General features: G+C 40.5%; 1 protein-coding gene across 1 annotated transcript in view; it reads left to right on the top strand.

Annotated features, from left to right (window-relative positions):
• fam19a2 (family with sequence similarity 19 member A2, C-C motif chemokine like) overlaps window positions 1-26,142 on the top strand; it is a 97,672-nt gene that overhangs the window by 56,461 nt on the left and 15,069 nt on the right. Inside the window, exons 2-3 of the mRNA XM_023952222.1 lie at window positions 7,559-7,662; window positions 24,826-24,978. Of these exons, the coding sequence (XP_023807990.1) occupies window positions 7,560-7,662; window positions 24,826-24,978 (256 nt within the window). The 5' untranslated portion in view covers window position 7,559. The remainder of the gene's footprint in view (window positions 1-7,558; window positions 7,663-24,825; window positions 24,979-26,142) is intronic.

The following is a 26,142-nucleotide window of genomic DNA, read 5'->3' as shown; positions in this document are numbered from 1 at the left end:
TATAATAAGGTAATGCTGTGAAAATAAAATAAGATAAAAAAGGGTCCATAATCTGTCGATTGTCCAAGATTAGTATTGCTTTTTCTGCTGATTAACAGCCGTTCTTCTGGGTTTAAACAACGTTTATAGTTCTCTTTGCTGTTATGTCTGCAGACATTAGATTAAGGTCCATATACTTCTTCAGCTGATATCAGCGGCCCTGAAAGTTGAGGTCAAATTATCTGCAGGTCAGAACTTTGCTGAAAATCAGGGTCACTTCAGAATTTTGGAGAAAATGATGAATCCACGTGTCATATTTCTTGAAATTATTTGGCTCTTTGATTTATTACTCCATGTTGTTTCAGACGTCCGTGTTCAAACACTTCTCAAAATCCTTCATGGTGTTGACAACCAGAACCTTGGACCGGTCCTCTGGACCGAGTGGTTTGACGTAAATCCTGCAGCCTTTAACCCAAGTGTTCTCAATCTGCTTACGCTTCCTGAGAAGCTGTGCATGTTTGGAGATTTCAGCATTTCTTCTGGTCAGATCGTTGTTCAGATAAGCAGCAGATCCCTTCAGATTCCTCCTTTGATCCATCAGAGCTAGCTTGTGTTTTTGATTCACAAACCTGATGAGGATCGCTGGTTTATCCGTCTCCTTTCTCCTGTGGAGCAGGTGGCAGGTCTCGATGGTATTTAGATCCAGGGAAATCCCCTTTAGACGTGAGAAATGATTCCACTTGGTGTTCAAGAGTCTCTCCACTGCTCTCCGTTTCAGAAGAACTGCTAGCATTGCTAGCGTTATTAGCATTAACAATGCTAACTCCAGCTGAATTTAGCTTTGCCCGAGGTTTGATCAGTACTCCAGTGAGAATGACATTATTCATCCTTACTTGTTGTTCCACATCCTCCAGTCTTTTCTCCAGAGTGTCGACCCGGTTTTCTCTTTGATCGTTTTGAGCCCGGAGGCTCCAGAACTCTTCCATTAGCTCCACGAGAGGAGCTATCTTAGCGGTCATTTGTTCCATAAAAGGATACAACGTACCTTGAATATCATGAAGAATCCTTTTAAGGTCTTCGTAGTCATGAATTTTCTTAGGGGCCATGGTCAGCTCTTTTTTTTTGGGGTAAATCAACTTTTAAGTCACTTGAAGATAGTTGTGTAGACGTGAGTCACACGCGTCCGTGCTGTAACCCGGAACCGGAAAAAAAATAAAAATAAAAACCTAGATGTGGCCTCGGCAGCGTGTCGGTGTTTTGCCCACGAAAACAAACTTTTGCCAGCGTTTAGCCAATCACAGCTAGCACCACGGAAGAAGCGGGTGGGTGTGTTAGCACGGGGCGGACTCTTCCTGGAAGAGGCTGTTCCTCACTTTGTGTCATCATAATGTGAGGACCCACACGTTTTCATGGGTTGGGAGGAGGTCGTGCTCAGATATCCGTGAATGGAGCAAAATATCACTGTGGAGTTGTTTTTCGAGAGGATCTACCATTATGGAACAATAAAAAGCCAAAAACAGTGACTTTACATGATATAGGCTCTTTAACATAACCATATGTAAATGCTACATATGCAGACATTTTCCCAGTTACAGTGCTGTAGAGTTTTTAGCTTCCGTAGTCTTCTCTGTATTTATATGCATTGCTTTATGGACGATAACATATAAACTGATGAAACTGGTCATATTGGTAACAAACTGCACAGACAAAGTCTTTAAAGTTGTTTAAGTCTTGTGCGTTTTATCAGCAATAATGGAAAAACTCAAAAATCTTTAAGTATTTAAGTATTCTGCCTTCATTTTAGCGCTTTGAAATTTTACCTAAAATGTAAAGCGCATTCTAAATAAAAAGTATTATTATTATTATTATTATTATTATTCCTGTTGAATGCCCTGAAAATACCAGTTTGCTCATGGAAGATGAAAGTCCTGGAAGTTTCTCTGTCTCGTCATTTTGTTCTTTGCCAGCAACATTTGCTATTAATAGGCCAAGGTTGATAGAGTCGCTAATGAAAATATGACAGGTCTGCAGAAGCCCATCAAAGTACCAAAATAAATGACACAAATGGGACAACAATCAGCACAGAGGCCAGACTCTGCTTTGACTCCTCCATTTCATTCATGTGTTCGGCTTTCTTTTCTCACTAAACCAAATAAGCTTCACTTTTCCTCAAATACAGGATTTTCCAATGATGACAGGCATTGAAAGCCTTAAAAACCTTTAATCTCGACAAATAATTACTTCTGATAGTAGCTAAGATTTCCCTTTTTCTGTTGAATTTGTGATAAAAAGATGTTTTGTTTATTTATTTGGAAAAGGTTTTTTGCGTTTCTTTGAGTGTCAAGACGTTTTTTTGTGTATTTATACAATACTAAAAAGGACATTTTTTTAAATGGTTTTAATATTTAGATGGTTATAAATAAGCTTAAAAACATCAAAGTTTGCGTAAACACATACCAAAAAGCGTTCTGAAGGACTGAAACAGGAAGCCGTTCCATTCCATTCACATACCCAGAAGTCCATTTGCCACCTTACGTCAGAAGACCAAAGCGGAAGGTAAACAGTGTTACACGCACCCCCTCCTCCAGATGAAACGTCCCATTTCATCATAAAACAACAAAGAGGGATGAAAATGTACGTACATTTACAAGAAAAGGACTTGTAAATTTATGACTTCATATCTAGAGAATTTACGACTTTAAATCTCGTAAAAACAATGTTTTGGTGGCCCTAAAACTCAGTCATGGCGTAAAATCTGAACTACCAAATAAATAAACGTGTAATATTTCTTAATTAAGATACTTCTGTGTCTTGCCTTCCCACATAGTGTAGAAAAGGGCCAATCCACTCTGCCAGCAGGAAGTGGATTGTCTCAAACGATTCCGGTTTAGCAGCAGTCTTTCCTTTCGTCTGCATCTTCCCCACTTCGCTATACATCTCATGTTTGCTGCTCTTGGCCATCATCTACATATCATTATGTGTTTTTCTGAGGGGCCTCTTCTGCGGAAGTGCATACATTATGCATAAAATAATATGAGACCTAATTAAAAATAAACTCACAGCCCTTGTAGACAAAGTCAGAAATGCAGTTTGATGTTCTAAGTGCATAAAAACTACTTTGAAAAAAAAAAAGAAATCTGAATTATTTCTATTGTTCATCGTTTATTCATGATGATGTATTTTACAACTCAGGCTAATCCTACATACTTTTTACAACATTTTTAGTGATAGATGTAAATGTGCATTAAAACTATTTAAATTAACTCTGCAAAAGGACGTTTTTAAGCTGTTATAATCTTAAAGAAATAGGTTCCAGAACCAGCCATGTTGCTTCCAGGCAAACAGGCTAGTTGGCAGCTCTGGTGGTTTTGCCTGCAGCCATGTGACTGTGAACAGCAGGCTGAGATGACGACGACGACCGAGTCAAGAAAAAAGGCTTTCCGACTGGAACACCAACACCGAGATGTGGTAGAGACAGCAGGGTCACCTGTCAGAGCCTTTGCTGACTGGAGAAACACATTTTAATAGCTGGCAATAGACACTGAGAGAACAGATTCTGCTTGAAATGTTTACAAAAAGGAACTTCAGATACTAAAGGTTGGTTTTCTAATGCATCTGAAAGTGTTCGATGGCTCCTTCTTTAGCGTTTCCATCAGCAGTTTTTAACCTCTTCATGAAAAAGAGGAAACTCTGTTATAAAACGTATATTTATGTTGGTGGCAGAAATAACCTGGAGATTACAATAGTAACTAGAAGGAGCTGCATTTCCAGAAGAAAGTTCAGTGTTGAATGCTATATTGCTGAATGTAAATGAAACTTTAAGGGTAATGACTGGCAAAGAAAATAAAGAAATACAGAAATGATCCTGGATATCCTGGAAAATCTAGAAAGGTTCAAGGATCTGAAGGAGCAGAAGTCATAGCTGGAAAAATCGGAAAGAGCTGAACGTTTGAACAGCTGAACGGTTAAAATAGCTGAAATTTAGATGACGCATTTTTCATTTGGACCCAGCCTTCTTTCTGTTCTTGTGACGGTAATTTATAGTGCAGAAAAAAAAACAGCACCTGTTGGAACATTTTCTTTAAAAAAATACATTTTTAAGGTTCTTTATACTTAATTTCTAAAAAGAGAATTCTAATCCAAAACAAGAGATTGAAAAATTGTTGCTACATAATTTCTGTTCAAAAAGCAGTTTGATTAGTTGTTCAGGTCTTTCTTTAAATCATTCTTTAAACAACAGAGCTCTCTTTTATTCCTTAAACCGTTCGACCCCCCCCCCACCCCCCCACCCCCCACCCCCACAGCGCAGTGACTGCTGCTCCTGGTTTTTAGTTGGAAAATCCCGGGTTCCACTGGAATGACATTGGGCATCGGAGAAACAGCTAAACACCAAAACACACCTTCAGTGTACGCTATCACAAAAGGTGTTACGCATTCAAACACACTTGTGTTGTAAAGGAGCGTTCTTTATCCGTTTTGTGTTGATCCAAACATCAGAACGAGTAATGATCTGAATCCAAATGATCCAAAAGATCATTAAAGACATTTTTTGTGACTTATTTGATTCTTATTAGAGACTATGGGGTAAATAACTGTCTACTCTGCAGGAAAAAGACTGATATCCAACATTTGGTTTTGCATTTAACGTGTGTTTTGAATATGATTTGTCTTTGTTGTCTTTCCATTGTCTTGATAATCACATTTCCTGTTAAATTACTGTCAAAAATAGGAAAAAACAAATGTTGTACTCATCCTTTTGCCAAATTGTGCTCAGCGTTGTCTATATACATTTATTTGACAGCTATCTTATCCACACAAAAGACTTTGATAAAAATGACCATATTGTTAATATAGACTGCAGAGTTTCTTTTTTTATTTTTACATTTTTGGTTGGTGGCGTCCCATGGGATTTTTATCAAGGAAAAAGGGGTTCAAAACAGTTAAAAACACTGGTGTGAAGGAAGCAGTTCACTGTTTCATGGACGGGACATTTGGATCTAAGGGCTGATGATGAAGAAGGCGGAGAGCGAAACAGATGCTGGGGAAACCGCCGCAGCGATGACGGCGTGCGCTCTATAGGGGACAGCGAGGGGCCTCTGTGCACAGCAGCCAACGAATGATGCTGCCGCGCTGCTGACCCGTTTTTCACACAAACTCATTTAAGTAAATTGCTTGGAGATGGTAACTGGCCACCATTTCAGCCCAGCCTCCAATTCTGAGGCTACGTCCGTCCCAGTGGACATCACACTGATAACGTGATGTTTGAGGGGAAAAAGCACACGCTTCAGTCGTCCAAGGTTACCACGTGTTCCCGGTTTGAATGATTTGGCCATAAACATAATAGATCCGTGAGTAAAAGCGGAACACTTTACTATTTTATGAAGATGTGGTGTTCTCGGATGTTACTTTGTGCAGCATCGATGAATAAATAAAAATGCAAATGCAGTTTTCTTTTTGCAGAATGTCTTACTAACACCCTATAAATTCATTTATAATGCTTGTTAATGTGTTAACAAAGCTTGTTGAGGAATCTTAATATAAAGCGTTACCATCTTTTCAAAAACTTTTTTATTTTCAATTCGGCTTTAAACAGAAAAAAAGCTTTTGTTGTTGACTTTTTTAACCAACGTTTGGGTGATCAGGAAGACGAAATATAAACCAAAAACAGTTTTTAAGTGAAACAAAGACAAGAAAAGCAGATGTTTAGCCTGGATATTTAATAAAGCATGATTTCAAATTAGATTTAATAATAATAAGCTTCTTGAGATTACATTTTTTTGTTTTGGTCCAGTTTTTTTCTTTCCTATTTCGTGGGAGACAATAGCTGCATTTCCAGTGACTATGAAATTGTGCAAATTTGATTTGATTTGATTGGGATTTTGGCTTCTTCATTATTACTTTAATTCTTCAAAGTGCATGGCAAATCTGTCTTCTCCGTTGGTGCTGGAGGCATGAATTCACACTCATGGGGCTGCTGTCTTGGCTGTTTAGGAGTTACTCCATTATGATGCCGGCGCGGTTCTGGGAAACCTAACAAAACCTTGACAAAGGTCATGTTGGCTCGGCAAAAATAAACTTAATTACACAAATCATCCGAGATCCCGGATGAGGTTAAGGCAATCTATATGTCAATGTGGCAGGTGGATCAGAAGCAAAAGAGGTGCTAAATAAGGCGTAAATGCAGCTTGTAACACTGTATGCTCCGGCCATGTGATATCAGGCCCTTTCCAGTAATTACTGGATCCTCACGCTGCCTTGTTTGAAATCTGATCATCGCCTGTCAGCGGCGACACGGCGTGCCAGATGGTTTATACAGTGTGGCCTTGGCTCCACTCATTAGCAGGAGGGAGTGTGTGGGAGACGGTAGGGGGACGGATTAGCCCCCGTGGTCTGATCTCCTCTCTGCTGGAGAACCGTTGAGCTCTCTGGTGTCACAGAGGGTCTTCTCCTTCTGTCCACTCAGTTCTTTGATTTAAAAAAACAAGGGTTAAAGCGACAGATTCAAGGCGCAAACAAAGGTGTTGTTGGATCAGGAAGGACGGGGGGAGATAGGTAGGATTTTCTTTGGAGGAAATCCCCCAACTTTATTCCAGGAAAATGTTCAGTTCACCATCGCCTTTTTGTAGTTTTATTTATTCACGTATGACATGGTTGGTGTTTTGTTAAAAACTGTCTAAAAAACGACCTCCGGCTCCTGAATTTGTTGTTTGAAGTTGCAGTTTCTGATTGAGATACGCACATTTCTAGTTAAAAGAGTTGAAAGTTTTGTTTCTAATCTTCTTTCATTAGAGCTCAGATGCTTTTTTCGTACTGGAAGGTGGATGATCGCTCTACAAACCTCTTTGTCTCACCCGGTTCCCCTGTTCAGAACATCCCTGAGGAAAGTCTAGATTCACCATTTTTGACTTTTTTTGATTGATTTCAGAAATGACTATTATAGTGTTATTATATACATGTGTCTATATTCAGTACAGACATCTTATAGAATATAAATCACCCTTTAGTTCCACTCTAGATGGTACCTACATACCTTAGCCCAAACTCTGTTCTTCACTGAGTCGAGGGAGGATGCAGCTCTTCACATGTTCTTCTTTTATGTCCCACTGGAAGAGTCCTTGTTTTGTTCTCGGAGTCACTTTGGTCTCTGGGGACGTCTCTGTGTGGTCTCTGGGTGTCTCTTGGGACGGTTGTCCGGTATTCCAAGTCTTCTCTCATTATGAACCTCAATTTACCTATAATTTAGAGGCAGCGTAAAAAACACATTTTCTTACCGTGATAGTAATCAATATAAAGGTTTGTTTGAAAAGAATTATTAATTTTGGTCCGATTGGTTTATTCCAGCATCAAAAACAAAAGTAAAAAAGAAAGAGAGAAAAAAATATAAATATAGTTTGTTGTATTATTTAGGATTTTAAATATTACATTGATTAGAAAGTAATTAGAAGAGCATAATGCTAACATCCTGACATAATTACTCCTAGTCATAAATAAATCTTTGCCCCTTTACATAAATCAGTAGTGAAAAAGGTCGTTGCTGGTCCTTGTTAATGTGATGTTGTGTTACTTTTCTCTTTTCCAGAATGAGTGAACGATACATGCAGATCGAAAACAAAGCAACTCTACTTCTAATGGTGCTTGTGATGAGCGTCTGGGAGATGTCTAGACCAGCAGAGGGAACAGCAGGTGAGCCTAAAATCACTAAAACAACATCTGGTTTGGCTGCCATCATCCCTTCGCTCTCAACAGTCCAAATTTTAAACAACAACAAAAACCTTTCCTAGGGGACCTCAAAGCCAGACAGGATTGTTCTTCAGAAATGGGCATTTGAAAGGACTGAACTCCAAAGTAATAATACTGTCCTAAGAGCAAAAGGAATAACACCTGCACACCTTTACGTGTAGCATTTAGGCGTGATCATTAAGGAGCACCTCACTAATGACTAGAGTGCGGCATAGGGACGCCACACCACAACATCATTCAGCATCATTTGTATGTCGTAAGTACTTGTAACTTACATTAGTCTTGACAATACATCACGATACACTTATCCTGATATTACGCTGGTCCGTCTGCTGTGCATCTCAGTTGCTTTGCTGCGCAATATGAGGAAAACACACGATATTAGTGATCAATATAGCCATGGCGATTTCAGGTGCGATACAGGAAAAAAGAGCAAAATAACCAAAAACATCACTTCCATTTGGCTGCAACAGTTTATAGGTGTCAAAGTCATTGAAAATATGCTCCAAATGACCCTCGTCTACATAGGAAGCAAACATCTATTATAAAAGGCGTCCGTCCGAGTGGTCAAATGCATAAAGGGATTTATTTGATTCGTTAAACACTTCAAGCTGCCATAAGGTTGTTTCACCACATTTAAGGTAACCATTTATTGCAATTTTTGCCATCTTTTGCAATATCCGTATTGCACAGCTTGATGTCGCGATGACGATAAATTTGCGATTTATTTTGCAGGTCTACTTTGCATGTGTGTGTCACGACTGTCAGTTAGTTTACATTGCCTGTTTTGCATATCCGATTCGTTCCCCCTCCCCCTGGCTCTTGGAGGACTGGGTCGTCCTACCAATTGCATATTTAGAACTCTATAATAATAGTTTCTCCCACTTTGAGGCCTGTTTTCTGGCATATTTTCTGTAAATGAAAATAAACTGCAGTTTTGTACTAAATAGTTTTAATTGTGCTTTTCTTTGGCCTACAGTGTGCTAAACCCTTTAATAGCTGCGCTTTCGCCAAATAACACACTTGATTCAAACTAATGTACCTCTTCAACGGTTTATACAATTAACCGAATTCCAACGGATTCTGAAATGGACAAAAGCAGCTCCTCACAAATATGCAACATGACTGTATGGATTGATGGATGGATGGATGGATGGATAGAATTTATTCCAGACTTAAAGTCCAATCAGTAAAAAGGACTACACAGACCCACTACATAAAAAAGGCAAAGTGTCAAGAACACACAAGTTAAGAAGCAGTATATGAAAAATAACAATAGGTAATAAGAAATACAGTAAATAGGTTAAAAGGATAAGAATAAAAGAACAAAATAAAAACATGACTTAAACATACCACACCACAAACATTAGTTACAAGGACAAATAAAAAGACAGTCTCTCCAGTGTTTCCAGTAATTTCAGACCCTACATCAGAATCAGTCGGTTTCTATTAATTGTGCAAACACTTTACTACTGTGACGTGTTTACGTCATTTACGTACTGCCAACAGATTTTCTCCATTTTAGAATCAGCTGCTTTCCGTTGAAAGGGGAAACTCTTGACTAATAAAAAGTTACACATCAGCACAAAAAGCTGCTCTTCTCTTCTTCAGAATCCGTTGGCATTACGCTCATTGCATAACTGGACCTAAAGCTCCAATGTTAAAGTGTTGACGGTAAAACTGTGACAAACAGTACCAGTGCCCCACACACTTGGATGCATGTTTGTTAGAAACACATCATACGCAGACCTCAGTGACGGGTTATGGGTCCAAACCTGATTTATGCTGCTCCACCACATTCTGCCACTTTGACCTCCATGTTCAGTTTCTAATGGTGGTGATGCATATATAAATAAAACAGTATTTCTCTATTCAAACTGTTGTGAAGTTTTGTGAGTTCTGTTAAAAACAGTCAATCATAGTTAAAAGAACTCTTAATCTATTTGAGAATAGATCCAATGAAGGAACGCCTTGAGGCAGTGGCCCCCAACCCCTGGGCTGTGGACCGGTACCGGTCCGCAGGAAGAAAAAAATAAATACGCTAACTTATGTTATTTCTGTTTGGTTTATTCTCAGATACTGAAGAAGGTTTTACTTTGGATTCTGTTCACCACGTCTGCCTGTCTTGACGTGACTTTAAGCAGCTGCTAAGTTAGTGGCCCAAAGCTAAAAAGTGAATAAAAACCAAAAAATGTAACTATTTCGAAAGTTTCTTTCAGGAGATGGGAGTCCGTGAGGAAACCGAAGGAAGGTTTTCAACTTAAAAGAAACATAAAGCTGCTATTTACAGACAAAACCAGGAGTCTTCCTCCAGATTCGGATTTATTGATTTTTTGTGGAAACTTAGAAAAGTAACATTTCTGAATTTTCCTACAGCAAAGGTTATTTAGGGAGGCGTCTGTTAAGAAAATTTGGCGCAAAATACACAATAAATCATGATTTATGGAAAAGCAAAATAAGAGAAATCTTTTTGCTCTGTAAGATGATTTGATGCTGAGTTGAGTTCTCAGTGTTTTAATGGTCTATTAAAAAAGTCGCTTGTATTGATTTTTTTACAAATCCGAAACAACTTCTACGAATACACAACTTAGTTTCATTGAATCTTTGTAATCTGTAAAATATAAAACAATTGACTAATTTTCAGATTTTTTCAAACTAAATTTCTTCTAGTCGAATTTTAATTTGAACAATCGTTTTTTCAAAAATCGTAAGCTTAAAAATACTCAATGCAAACTTTGGCCCGGTTCGGACCGGTCCGTGAAAATATTGTCTGACGTTAAACCGGTCCGGGGCCTGAAAAAGGTTGGAGAGCGCTGCCTTCAGGGACACTGGGATGTTTGAGTGGCTTCAAAATTCTCTTGACTTCTAATTTACAGAAAAGAAAAACAAATGGAAAAGATCTAAACGTCTTCTCCGATACGAGAGGAATCAAAGATCAGATGAGGCACAAAGCAAAAAGTCTTTAGAACAAGATGTTGATCAAGAACCAATCAGAAAGTCTTCATCTAAAGAAGCGTCCATTCCTCCAGTTTCAGTTCAGAGCTTCTATCATCGTCTCTGGTCCACACAGAGACGTCACTCAGCAGGAACCACAGCACTTACACTCCTTAACCCTTGTGCTATCCTAGGCACTTTAACATTGGGAGTTGGGTCATCTAGACCCACTAGACAGTGCTCTGAACCTTTTTTCTTCAATGATTTGTGATCTTCACTGGTGTCCATGGATTACATGAAATCTTTCCACCTTTATCCACCTTTGTCTTGGTAGGGAGAACACGTCAGTGTAAGGGGGGGGGGTCATCTAAGATAGATAGAAGGGTTACAGAGTCTTTTTAGTGGTTACTAGCTTCAGGTTTGTATGCAGGCGGTGAGTTTAGTGTAGTATATCACTCTATATAGACTGTTGTAAATGTTCTAGTGAAGTATGACCTCAATATCTGACTTTTATCGTTGATCACATGCATCAAAGGTTATTGCCTTGCACGTTCTCTGGTTTTTAATAAAAGTATCAGACTGTGGTTAGTATTGGAAACCTTGGGCAAAAGAAAAACACCGTCTGCACCCTTGAAAGACCAATCGCTAACCAGCAGAGAGGGTTCAAGACCCCCGTGCTCATCGTAACAACCAGTTCTTCATGCTGAGTCTGGCTCTCGACATGTGATGGTGTCACAAAGAGACTCTGAGGTGACTCGTGGTCCGTCACTCCTGCAGATGAGGTGACAGAGAGATGCAGGGGGGGAACTCTGCTCGCCGTTAACGGCGCCACACTTTGGCCCGACAGCGTTTTTGTCTGCGCACAGTGGCTGCATGTGCAGAAAAGGCAGTGATTGCATTAACATTCACAGCAGCTTCGCAGAGGAGCTGAAGTATGCATCGTTTGCAGCTCTACCTGCGTCATTTTGGCAGAATGCGTGAAGAAATCCGTTTGCTAATGGCAGCTTTCAGCAGATCCACTTTTCATACAAGGAGACGCTCGGCAAAAGACATCTGGGGACGACGCCTGACTAGTGGAGGGCTTTTAGATTGGTGGTGCAATCCTCACATATCACACTTTTTCTGATGACATGGTCCTTATTTTGTGTTTATACCACAAAATCAGTTGATTTCTAATCAAATCGAGTCGTTCTGCTTCAGTAAACAAATGCAGTGGAAGGAATGAATCATCTTCCAGGTAGTTTGTGACATTCCCCTTTGGAACTTGCATGAACAAAAATGAAAACAAAAGAAACGAGTGACATGTTTTTATTTCAAAGGTGGTGTTGCACAGATGGTCTGGCAGAAGAAGTTCCGTTTAAATTTGATCCTCCAGTCCTGGAGTTTCCCAAAGCTTTTTCCAGAATGGAATCCAAAAACTTTTTCTGACCTTTTTTATGGATTCACTCAAAAGAGACAAAAGAAACTGTTGAAAAACAGGTTTTTATGAGGAATCGAAATGTTTCTTATTTTGACATTTTTTAACTGCTTTAATGATTTAAAATTCTATTTTAATAGAAAAAAAAACTTTTTACACAAACTTTTTAAAGAAGTTTGATAGTAAAGAATAATCTGTCCTCCAAATAGAGAAAAGAAAAAAGTTAGAAAAACCCTTTGTGATGTCATAGAATTCTGGTTTGACACTCAGATTTTTGGTGTTATTAGTGACGTCATTTTCAGTTTCTCCTCAGTGCAAAAGGAGCTCCAGCTTCACGGTGGTTAAGAAACAAGGAGCTCTTGAATCTGCGGGTCAGGATTAATAACAAATAAATCATTTACTTTTTCATCATCAGGACCTGTACATTTGTGTGAATATAATTTAAAAACCATTTGATAAATATTCCTTGTGCTTTTACTTTGTGATTTCCTTCACTGCTTATTTCTGTCATGTTTCAGGGTGAATCGACATCGTTAACATCCTTTAAGTTTTGTTCGACCTGCTTTATATAACGCTTTACAACTGTCTAATTAGCTTCATTTAGCAATGATTATCATGATTTTTGCTCACAGAAACCCTCACTGTTTAGCTTCACATGACTGAGAGGATTTAAGGTAGAAACATCTGATGTCCCTACAGTTCTGCTTAGCCTTAACAGTCGGATAAACATGGCATCTCCTGTCAGTACAGGCTACATCTTTTCCTGTAAATATTATTTTTTCACAGTATAAATCAATATTCTTATGGGTTCGAACCACATTTTGTCTTGATTCCTCTAAACTAGTCCCAGCGGTTCTTTAAGCTGCTTTTACTTTCTGATTTTCTTCACGTTCAGAGCAGACTGCTCTGTTTCTGTCAGACGAGTCAACTTAGAAATGCTGCAAACACACTGTAAGTTTCCTTCTACCTGCTTTACAGTGATGCAAATAAGTATTTGAACACTCAGTGATTTTGCAAGTCCTCCCACTTAGAAATCATGAAGGGGTCTGACATTTTCATCTGAGGTGCATGTCCATCGTGAGAGACAAAATTGTAGACCTTCAACAAGTCTAGAAAGGGCTATGGGGCAATTACCAAGCAGCCGGATGAAAAAAGATCCTCTGTTGGAGCAATTCTTAGAAAAATGGAGGAAGCTAAACATGACTGGTAATCCCCCATTGACTGGGGCTCCACGGAAGATCTCACCTCACGGGCTCTGAATGATCCTAAGAAAGGTGAGGACTCAGCCCAGAACTACAGGGAGGAGCTGTTCAATGACCTAAAAAGAGCTGGGACAACAAAAGGTCCCCCTTCTTAAACCAGCACATGTCCAGGTCCGTCTCAAGTTCGCCAAAGACCATTTGGATGATCCAGAGGAATCATGGGAGAAAGTCATGTGGTCGGATGAGACCAAAATAGAACTTTCTGGTCTTAATTCCTCTGTTTGGAGGAAGAAGAATGATGAGTATACCATTCCAAGAACACCATCCCTACTGGGAAGCATGGGGGTGGTAGCATCATGCTATGGGGGCGTTTGTCTACACATGGGACAGGACGACGGAACTGAATTAAGGAGAGGATGACCGGGGCTGAGCCTCCTTCCCCCTGTTACAGCGTTGAAGATGGGTCGTGGCTGGGTCTTCCAACATGACAATGACCCGAAGCACACAGCCAGGAGAACCAAGGGGTGGTTCCATAAGAAGCAGGTCAAGATTCTGGAGTGACTCAGCCAGTCTCCTGACCAAAGCCCAATAGAAAATCTTTGGAGGGAGCTCAAGTCCTGTGTTTCTCAGCAACAGCCCAGAAACCTGACTGATCTAGAGGAGATCTGTGTGGAGGAATGGGCCAAAGTCCCTCCTGCAGTGCCTGCAAGCCTGCTGAAAAACTACAGGAAACGTTTGACCTGTGGAATTGGGAACAAAGGCTACTGTATCAAATAGTAACATTGATTTTTCCAGGTGTTCCATATAGACCGAGGACATGCACCTAAGGTGAAAATGCCAGACACGATAAGACACTTCCACGATTTCTAAGTTCACACTATATAAACAGTTTTACAATTGTTAGCATGTATCACTAGCTTCTTTTAGCATAGATTGCCATAGATTTTTGCTCAGAGGCGTCTCAGCAATATTTTATGTACCCTTTTTCCTTTTATGTAACCGACTTTGTGTTACTCTGATGTACAAAAAAACTGTGTTGAACTGTTTAGCTTCACATAAGTGCAGCAAATTTAAGCTGGAAACACCAGTTGGCTTAATAGCCTTAGCGCACAGTTTCCTTTAGCATGACTGTTGCAGATCTTTTATTAGCATTTCTTGTTTCTTCATTTCTCCTTTAGGCAGCCAAATAAATAAATGCATAAATAAATAAATACAACGACCAAACCCTCATTATGCTGAGTTAAAAGATAACAGGATTGTTAGCATAAATCTGACTTGCGCATAGCTTATTGCTCCGTGTGAGATTTGGGAGTTAAAAGCTGCAATTCCACACCTGAGACGCCTTCGACTGGCTGTGTGCGCCGCGCTCTCAGACCCGCTAACACTCCAGGGGTTGGACGCATAAACAGTGTTTACACACAGAAAGCTGAGCGCAGGCCTTTTTTTTATCTCCCATAAACCCCTGTTTAGCAGGGAGAAGAAGTTGAGGGAATAAACACATTTAAAGTGTTTTCTGAAGCAATTTATATGCATATTTTCCTACTCACGAGTGTTGAGGCACAGAGAAAAAAAAAGGAAATCATTTCTTTTTATATGCAAACATGGTAATTTTTGCCATTTTTACTTTACCTTGTTTTGTGCCATTGTTTTTTTCTTTTTGGATGGATGTAGGATCAGGATTGAATCCATCACAGGAACAGATCCTGGTAGATGTTTTGGAGATGAGTGCAGGGAAGCAGATCGAGGCGGCTTATAGGAAGAACGGGGATGGTGTTGGATGCTGAGTTTAAAAAAAGGTGTTGAAAAGGATGCTGAGGTTGGAACAACCTGGAAGGAAACAGACGGAGGAAAAGATTCATGGATGCAGTGGAGGAGAACTTGGGGGTGGTTGTTGGGAGCGAGGAGGCAGAGGAGAGGATTAAATGCAGGCAGATGATTGGCTCTGGCGACTCCTAAAGGGAGGAGCAGAAAGGAATAGGAAGAAGATTTATTTTCATAATTTATGTTTTCTTTTGCTGGAAACAGGCAGAAATTGGAGAATTTGTCGTTCCTGAGTCGTTTAACACGCAGGTTGGATGTTGAGACCCTGAAAATAAAACGGTCTTAAGTTCCAAGGTTCCTTTCAGAATCGAAAACAGGCAAGAAGCCTTTTATATTTGGAGAAATTCATGAAGTCTGTCCTTTTGGAAGGGGGGTGTCCCCTGGCTGCATGGCAGAAGCTAATGTTTTTTCAAAGGTTTTCTGTTAGCATAAGCTTTGTCTGTCTCTGTTTTATGCAGCATCTAGTGCAGGGGTTCTCAAAGTGCGGCCCGGGGGCCAATGGCGGCCTGCGGGAAGATTGTTTTGTGGCCCTCAATAAATCCTAATTGATGGTTGTTGAACCAGCTGTGCATTGCTTGGAAAAAATATTGTTTTGTGGTTTCTGGTGACATCTGCAGGAGGAAATAGTAATCACACTTGGCTGTCAACGGTACAGTGTATTCTTTTCACCACAAGAGGGCAGACAACATTTTCTATGTCACTGCCTCTGCGGAGAAAGGAAGGAGCGTGACAACGGCAGTAAAAATGAAATCAGGCTAGGATTCGGAGAGAGAGCCAGAGCAGGTTCCTCTGAAGAACAAACGAGCTGACGAAGAGAAACGGCGATTTCTAGCTAAGTGGACAAATGCTTACTTTGTCGTACCTGGTCTGATTTCATGTGCCTGATCTGCAAGCAGGTAAATGCAATGCTCAGAGAATTCAATATAAATCGTCACTATGTTGCAAATCATAAAAACTATGACAAATTTACCGGAGAGCGGCACAACAAAAAGCTCCAACAAGGCGATGCTGCACAGCAGATAATGTTTACAAAAATGGCTAAATCCAGTGAAGCTGTGACAGAAGCTAGTAGCTACGTTGTGGCTTTGGAAACGGCCCAGTTTGTAAAAAGAATGTATGCTGAAAGGAGCTGACGTTGTTTGTCCAGTGCAAAAGAAAAAGTTTGAAGAAATAAGTCTATCAAATGATACAAATACTAGACGAGTAGAAGATCTGGAAACCAACCTCCAACCGGACTGGGAAAACATCTGGAGGGCCTGGTTAACTGTACAAATGACACTTGGTCATTGAAGTTATTAAAAAAACTTTTATCCATTGTTTTTCACCAAAATTGGCCCCCAGTCTACAATGTTGAGTTCCTAATTTGGCCCTCTGCTGGTCTAGTGTACCAAGACTATGATCAATAAAACATTGAAGTACTGTCACAGGGCAGCAAAAGGCCACAGAAGGAAATACTGGGGGGTTAAGGAGGAGATGACCTCTGGTCAGATGGTGGAGGTTTGGTTTCCTGCATAACTACCCAGATGCCAAAGTATCCTTGAAAATGACACTGAAGCCAACAGTGCTTCTGGTGGTTATAGATTGGTGTCAGTGTAAAAGCTATGTTTTTAAGTGCGTTCAAATGACCGCTTTCAATGAAAAGTTAGTGTAAACGAGGGTAAATGTGTATTTTGGGCTTCCGTGTTCAAAACTCTTGCATTCATGGGTCACTACGTACCTTTGTATGACCGTTTTCATGCTCTACGTACAAAACACATGGCCATTGAATGAGTGTTGATATTTATACCAATGGAACTTCCAACCGTTTGAAACTTGATCATGATGGAGGAATTAATAATCAGGGTTTAATAATCAATTCTGTGACGCTCGATCTTTTATAGACCGGAAGAGAGCTGTGAAAGAAAAAAAAGGGAAAGATTGATGTGATTTGACCTGTGTCAACATTTCGCGCCAGGCCTCTTCAACCGTAGGTGGTGGTCGTGTGCCGTTAAACAGAAGAAAAGAAAAAAAAGACGCCTAGTCGCACTCGTCCAGTGTGAACACCATATGCTGAAAACGCATTCAAGGAGCGTGTTTAACGCATTCTGAAACGTGTCACATGTCCGATGTGAACGTAGCCATTGATATGTGTGCGTGGGTGAAAGACACTGTGACCGTGAAGCACCTGCTGCCTGTAGAAAAAGCTACACAAATAGACCAGATTCCATTTGATCTTGTTTATCCATGTATTTCATTAAAAGGTTTAGTTTGGATTTGAGGAAAAGGTTATAGGAACATTTAGAAAACGAGATTTGTCTGTAGTTTAAGCACTAAAATCCGTCTTTAATTAATAGATTTCCTCTGATTTGTGTGGTGGATTAAAGTTAAAGTCCCATAAATTGTCACACATCTGGAAGTGTGTAATTGGTTCTGACCCACCATTCAACCCCTAAATGCTGAGTGTCGAGCAGGGAGGTGCTGGGGTCCCGTTAGTGTTTGGTATGCCACAATCCCAATCGAACCCATTGATTACAAGACTAGGGGCGGACACTCATCCACTAGGCCACTGAGGTGTCCTGTCGGTGGTTGTCAGGCTGATTTTATAAGTAAAAAATTGATAGAGTGCAGTTTGAGTGGACAACAGATACGATTGCTGTTCGTCCAAACTGGACTCTGGTTCTGAATGAGGCCTGAAAACAGGATAAACACGTTGAAAAGGCAGTTAAATGGCAGGTAAATGTGGCTGCAAAGCTGAGAGGAAGGAAGCAGGAGGAAAGTGGAGGCTTGTGTGTCACGGTTGGGACTCTGAGGACCAACAACACGTGCAGACTGTAACACCTTCCTAATGAGAAGCGCTGCCAACTGTCACACGTTCAGCATGAGGCCCCAGCAGCATATTTCCCTCCAAGTTCTCGTGCTGTTCCTTCATTTTCAAAAACAGAGTTAAAGGAAAAGAAAGTGACCGACGCAGTCTGAACGCATATGAGTGACCTGGACTGAGCTCCGGATGGCGTCACATGACATTTGGAATGTGAAGGTCAGCGGAGGACACAGGGACATTTGGTTGTGTCGGTGCTGAACAGCTTTCCCTTTTCCTGATACTTGGATTGATCTTTGACGCCTGAAAATGCTGACAAACGTCACGCAGGTTCTTTAAGGGGATGACTGCTGTCAGCACTTCAGAGCACAGGTCCGACTCCAGCCCCGTTTGATGAACTGACCGGGCTGAGGTGAACGGAGAACGTCCAGCTGAAGTTCTGCAATCACAGGTTGGAGCTTCATGTAGACAATCGGAAGACGCCATACTATTTCCTTCAGGATGGATGGAGACAGATGAAGAGAAGAAAATGTTTTGGGCACTCAAATAACAAATATAGTTTGAGGAACTCAAGGCCCAGAGAAGTTGGTGAAGAACTGAGGAAAAGCGCCGACTGTAAACCAAACAGATGGATGATGAGATGAGTGGATAGATGAATATATGGATAGTCAGGTTAGTGGATGGAAGGCTGAATGGATGGATTGATGGAGAGGTGAGTGAATGGATGGATGGACAGACAGATGGACAGACTGGTGGGATTTTAGCTGTTCCACATATTCAGGTTTTGTTCTGTCCAACTTTTTTGTTTTCCAACCCAACTCTCACATTTACACCTGATTCTGCCAATCAATAATTCTCAGTCAGTCCCTGATCTTCTCTTCAGATCTCATTTTAGGGGTTTTTTTGTATTTTGTTTATTCATTTATTACAATTAAGATCCTTTCCACTCATTTCGCTCTTTGCATTTGAATCTTTCAAATAGGTTCTAGAAACAGAAATGTGATTATTCACAAAAATCTGTAAAAAATTGCCTTTAAACATTTCAATAGTTGCTCTACATTTTATTTTCCTATCATAGTGCATCCCTGTCCTGTAGACCATGCTGTCACGGGGTGGGGGGCTCGAGAGCAGGTAGGACCCAGACGCACAGGCGGAGGCACACGGTTCAAGGACAAGGGGTTTAATGCAAACAAAAAGCGCTGCAGAGCAGGATTACAAAGAAAACAAAACTTACTTTGGCGTGGCTTGAAACATGGAACAAGGCATGAAGACAAGATGACCAAAAACACCATCACAAAACTAATGGACCAGCACAGGAGGAAGGCAGAGACAAGACTTAAATACAGACAGGGCAGACAAGACACAGGTGAACACGATCAGGGCAGATGGGGACCAAAGGAAGTAAAGCTCAAGAAACAAGACAAGACAGGAAACCTTTCAAAATAAAACAGGAAACAGAACCAAACAAGACAGGACAAGAACTAAAACGAAAAACAAGACACAACAAACTCAAACCATGACACCATGCTAGTATAGATATGTATGACATAATGACATCATTATTTAAGAGACCAAATCAGACAGGCATTTCAGTCTAGGTCAAGAAAATAGAAATTTATTTACTTGACCTTTTTAAATATTTCATTTTTTGTCTCACCGGTTTGCAAGGTTTAAGAAAACTGTCCACTACCTTAAAGAAAATTTAAAAATACCAATTTTAAATCAATTCTAACTGATAAAAAGTGTTTTTTTTCGAAAATAAAACTTGTATAGATTTGTTTCTATCCTAAAAACACTACTTTTGATTTTTGTGTGGATTTTATAAATAAGCAGAAGACCTTATTGTGTCAGAAGAAGCTCTGAACCTGCATGTTGTTCAGAAACAAACTCATCTTAGTCAGAAGTAAATCCACCCTTCCTCTCTGTCAATTCTGCTATTAAATATTGATCATTCCCTCGCTCTGTCTCCCAGACATTCAAGGAATCCTCCGTGCAGCAGGGAATAAACCCTGACAACAGGGGAGCTTTGCAGCATGTAGACAGGATCAAACAAGGTGTGTTGCAGTAAAAATGTATGTTTAACTCTCTAAACTCTGCATCGCGTCATCTACATTTCATGACACCATGCTTGTTTTGTAAGACTTAACAGACAGAAACAAAAGTGCAGCATGTCCAGAGCTGCAGGGTTTCTGCTCGCCACGCAGTGGGTTTGAGCCCGTCAGACGGACCCTGTGGTGAAGCGGTTTCTCTGCGCGGACTGTCAGGGGGGAATCTGGGCCCGGATCCAAGTGAAACTCCGAATGTAGTCCAGAAAACAGCCCAGCTCCTCTCAGCGTGAAGCTGCTGGCAGCAAACATCAGAAGGCGCTCTGTTCTGCAGCGTTTGTCTTTTAGATCTCCCCTTGTTTGGCGAGCGGAGCGTGAGTTCGTGTCTCGCTAATTTCTGTTGACTACCTGCATTATTTCTGATGTATGAAGGGAGACAGCAGAGAAGAGACCCTGTCAGAAACTGCTACTGATTGCCTAATCCAAACAGATTTTTTCTTCAGTTTTTTTGTAAATTCTATGCCAGATCTCAATTATGGATTTTAAGAAGCAGCCAATAATGAAACAACCCCAGAATCTCAGGTTGTGTGTCTGTGATGGGAATTTAACAGCAGACAGGGATTGGTGTGTTTAACAGATGGATGGTAAACCTCCTCAACACCTCTGACCAGACGTTGGACCGGGGGTTGGATGGACGGACAGACAGAAGACCGGATGGATGATAAATAGATGGACAGTTGGGGATTAACTGATGGATGGATATTTGGATGGATGGACAGATGAATGGATGGACAGATGAATGGATGGACAGATGAATGGATGGACAAATGAATGTGTGGATTCTGTGTGGAGTTTGCATGTTCTCCCCGTGCATGCGTGGGTTCTCTCCGGGGTCTCCGGCTTCTTCCTACCGTCCGAAAAAACATGCTTCACAGGTTAATTGGGAACTCTAAATTGTCCCTAGGTGTGACTGTGAGAGTGAATGGGTGTGTGTTTGTGGACACTCTACCCTGCGACAGACTGGCGACCTGTCCAGGTTGTCCCGTGCCTTTGCCCACAAGTGGCCGGGATAGGCTCCAGCAGCCCCGTGACCCCGAAAGGGAAAAAACGGAAGAAGATGAATGAATGATGAGATGAATGGATGGACAGATGAATGAATGAACAGAATAATGGATGTACAGATGAATGGATGTACAGATGAATGGATGTACAGATGAATGGATGTACAGATGAATGAATGGACAGATGAATGGATGGACATATGAATGGATGGACAGATGAATGGACGGACAGAATAATGGATGTACAGATGAATGGATGTACAGATGAATGGATGTACAGATGAATGAATGGACAGATGAATGGATGGACAGATGAATGGATGGACAGATGAATGGATGGACAGATGAATGGATGGACAGATGAATGAATGGACAGATGAATGGATGGACATATGAATGGATGGACAGATGAATGGACGGACAGATGAATGAATGGACAGATGAATGGATGGACATATGAATGGATGGACAGATGAATGGACGGACAGAATAATGGATGTACAGATGAATGGATGTACAGATGAATGGATGTACAGATGAATGAATGGACAGATGAATGGATGGACAGATGAATGGATGGACAGATGAATGGATGGACAGATGAATGGATGGACAGATGAATGAATGGACAGATGAATGGATGGACATATGAATGGATGGACAGATGAATGGACGGACAGATGAATGGATGGACATATGAATGGATGGACAGATGAATGGATGGACATATGAATGGATGGACAGATGAATGGATGGACATATGAATGGATGGACAGATGAATGGATGGACATATGAATGGATGGACAGATGAATGAATGGACAGATGAATGGATGGACAGATGAATGGATGGACATATGAATGGATGGACAGATGAATGGATGGACAGATGAATGGATGGACATATGAATGGATGGACAGATGAATGGATGGACATATGAATGGATGGACAGATGAATGGATGGACAGATGAATGAATGGACAGATGAATGGATGGACAGATGAATGGATGGACAGATGAATGGATGGACAGATGAATGGATGGGGACTGAACGGCAGATAAATAAACAGACTCACGGACTGATGCATTAATGGATGGACAGACAAGTAGATAATTGGATAGATTAACACGTGGACAGGGATGAAAGAATTGGATGATGGATAGATGGATGGCTTTGGACGGAAAGACGCATGGATGGGTGTATGAATGGATAGATGGATGGACAAAGGGGCCAATGGATGGATGGATTAAAGGATAGATAGACAAATGGTTGGATGAATGTATGAGGATGGATGAATGAATGAATGGATGGACAAATGGATGACTATATGGGTAGATACACCGGGGAATGGATGGATGTACCAGTACTGGATGGATGAATGTGCAGATGAATGGATGGATGGGTGGATAGATGGAAACACACGGATGGATGAACTGATGAACAGACCCATTTCTTATTCTAAACAGCTTTTTTCTCTTCATTTTTTTCCTTCTCTCTGCCAGCTTTTCCTTTATGGATTTTTAAAAGCATCATCAGTGAAACATGGGAGAAGCTGAAACAAGGAAGAAGTTCTGTGTTCTAATGGAATCCAACAGCAGACAGGGTTTGTTGTGTTTAAGCGCTGAACGTCTCCAACCTCTCAGTCCACGCTGCTGAGAGTGTTGGTCAGGGATTTAATGAGTTCAATTGATGCGGCGCAGACAGCAAAAGTCTCATCCCTAAAATGCCACATTCAATTCAAAGGCTGCTGCAGCTCCGGCTTTGAATAATTCAGACAGTGATGCTTGATCTCAAAATTGACTCTGAAAACTACAACAGAACACTTTCCTCCTCCTCTTTGCAGGTAATTTTCTGGGATTAGTTGAAGGTCTTTGACATTTTTTACTCAGCAAAATCTTAGAGATAAAGTACAACCGTTTTTTTTTTTTTGAGGCTTGCCCAAACAGTTCAGCGAGTTTTCTGTGGGTAACTCAGCAACTTGACACCAATTATTTCTGCAAGTCACTTTCTTCTAGGAACAGTCAGGTAAAAAAGTGTTTTTTAGTCAAAGATTGTCAAAGCTCAAAGGTTTACTGGAGGTTTTCACCAGGTTTAAAACCCAGCAGCTTGTATTTTGGTCCCTTCTTCCATGCAGGTCTCCTTAAGAGCTGTGGTGTTTTGGGAATGTTGCTGGGCAACAGACTTTGAGGTACAGAGACTACCTAGACCACTGTAGAACCCTGAAACGCCTTTTTCCGTAGCCACTCGTTGGCTGTGTGTGTTTGGGATCACTGTCACGTTGGAAGATCTGCACAAGTTTCATCCTTCATCCTCTTGCTGATGGAAGGAGGTTTTCATCCTAAATCTCACTAAACATGGATCCATTCCTCATGCCCTTTATACGGATCAGTCCGTCTGGCCCTTTTGTGATAAAGCGCCTGTAGTTCAAAACAGGTCCCTTTAATTTAGATTGATTAGGAGACTGGCTGTGTGAAACAGAACTATTATTGGTTACTAAGGTATCAAGAGCATATTTCCCTAAAAGATACGCAAATACATTTATGTTCAAGGTTCAAGATCAAATTTATTAATCCCTGAAGGGAAATTTAGTAGTGTAATTTAGTAATGAAATCATGTTATTTAACCTAGATTTCTTCATTTTCTTTTTAATTTTTTATCTTTCACTCTTCAAATAAACCTACCATCAGGATGACAGACTATCGGCTTCTTTTAGGTTGGCAAACCTACAAAATCAGCAAGGGATCAATGACTTATTTCCTCCACTATAACTCCTTCAAGACTTTAGCTGTGGAACAGAACCAGACAAAGGTCCATTGTGGTTCTAAAAACTAGACTCATGAGTACAGATAGGTCAGTGATAAAAGGAAAGAGGCAGGTACTGACACTCATTCTATCGCTATATTAGTAGATCTACTTTATGAATTTAGAGATCTACCAATAAAAGTTGGGTTTTAAGAAACACAAGGTCTGGATTTGTGCTATACAGCTTTGTTCACACTGACGTTGTTAATGTTCGGTCAAGTTGCCACTTCCAATGACAAGTCTATGTAAGCGCACTTGAATGCACGTTTCAGGCTTCCACCTTTAAACTCATATTCATGCAGAGCTACACACATTTTCCCCTGGTTTTCTGGCTCTATGTACAAAACAACCAAGACGGAATTTAACCAATCTGCGACTCCGATATGGTGCAGAGTAATGCATGGCGTCCCTTTTAATTCACGGAAATGCCAACCATTTGCAAATTGATCATGTGATTTGAATTATTTGACACAAAGTCTTTATAAATCGGAATGGAGCTGTGAAGGAAAAAGCCTGGAGCAATTTTTGCAAGATTTCACTCCACATTTCGAACCAGACCTCTTTCCACTGTAGATGGCAAACATGCGCTAGTAAACAGCAAAAAAAGAAGAAGCCCCACCCTGCTTGTCTAGTGTGAGCACCACAATGTAAATGTGCTTTAAGGCCGTGTTTAGTGCGTCACATGTCAACGTAGTTTTAGTTAGAAATGGTTTATTTTTACCATAAAAAAGTTAGAGAGGAGTCTGAATATAGCCTTAAAAACTGCAATGGTCAACCCCCACTGCTTCCATTCCCTAACTGTCATGTCATTTCATATGAAAAGATCAATTTAAAATTCACAAGATGAATGAACTCTTTCAAGGAAATCAGTTATCAACTTTCTGGAGTAATTTTTCCCACAGCTGAACTATATCAAAGTGAGATAAATCATGTATGAAGGACGGAGGGGAGGACAGGGGGAGTTCTTTTGGGATGTGGTTGCAGATGAAAATCCCTCACCTGTCCTTTGTGTCTCTCCGCCTGCAGCGCACACCGTCCGGACGGGCACCTGTGAGGTGGTGGCGCTGCACCGCTGCTGCAACAAGAACAAAATCGAGGAGCGCTCCCAAACCGTCAAGTGCTCCTGTTTTCCCGGGCAGGTGGCCGGCACCACCAGAGCCGCCCCATCGTGTGTGGATGGTACGCTCCGGTGACTGAATAATTCATCCCAGATCTTTTCCCGCTGATGCAGAAGCATTTGCTAACATCAACCACCGTCTCTGAACACAACCTCAAATCAAAGATTCCCATTTTCACTGCCTGAAGTGCTAATCTTTTAATTACATTTTTAAATACATAAATATTCATTATTCACATTTTGATGTAGAAAAATGAAAAAAGCTGTTGTGTTGAATGTTGGAGTGACTTTAAGTTGGGGAAGAGTAAAAAGGGGCGGTAACCAAACATGATGAAAAATATGGTTGAATACAAAATACAACAATGTAAACACAATCTCCATTAATATTGCAGAAAAAATACCCAATTGTTTATGAGTGTATTTCAGGATTTAATTTAATTTGATTTAGTTTGATTTACTAAACAGGAATAGATGAAAAAATAATCTGGCCTGACTCAGTTTAAAACTTTTTTTCATCAGGTTCCTTCTATGCAGTACATAGGAGTCATCCATACATCACACATAACGTGACACACAGAAAATAATAATAATGAAAAATACATTTCTAAATAAAATAAGTGTTACAATCATAACAGTAGAAATGAAGCAGTATGAGCAGGACATGACATCGGTTCAGTGGTAGAACCTGTATTCGAATAAATTCCATGATGTTATGGATCTGATGACTTGTAATGAGTCTTTCCAATTTTTAGTGGAGACATGAAAGGAAAAGATGTTTTGGAAAATGTTGTTTTCAATTGTTTTGTCTTGGCAGCAGCTTTTATTTTGGTAGGGCATCAACTCCTGATGTTGTTGACTCTTATTCTATTAATCAAGTTAGAAAGAGTTTGGGGGTTAGGGTTCACGGGGCATGAAGGAGCGATGCATGCTGGCCTTCATGAACCCTCCAGGTTGTCCAAATGATGCCGTTCCTGCTGGATTTTTTTTACACAGGTTGGTTTTTCTGCTGCCAGGCAGGTTTTTACGGCGGTTTTAGGTTTTAACGTACAAAACACATGGCCACTGAATGGGCGTTGCAAGTAAAACCAAAGTCACACTTTGACCAATCAGAGACTTGGATTTGGTAGTGACTTATGGATGGCTTCCCCTTTTATTCGGAAGTGCCAACCGTTTGAAAATTCACAATGCAGGAGAAATGAATAATTTTCAACCGTTGAGAGAAATTA

The sequence above is a fragment of the Oryzias latipes genome, chromosome 23 (genome assembly GCF_002234675.1).
Source record: "Oryzias latipes chromosome 23, ASM223467v1".
NCBI lineage: Eukaryota > Metazoa > Chordata > Actinopteri > Beloniformes > Adrianichthyidae > Oryzias > Oryzias latipes.
This window is presented reverse-complemented; position numbering and strand designations above follow the sequence as displayed.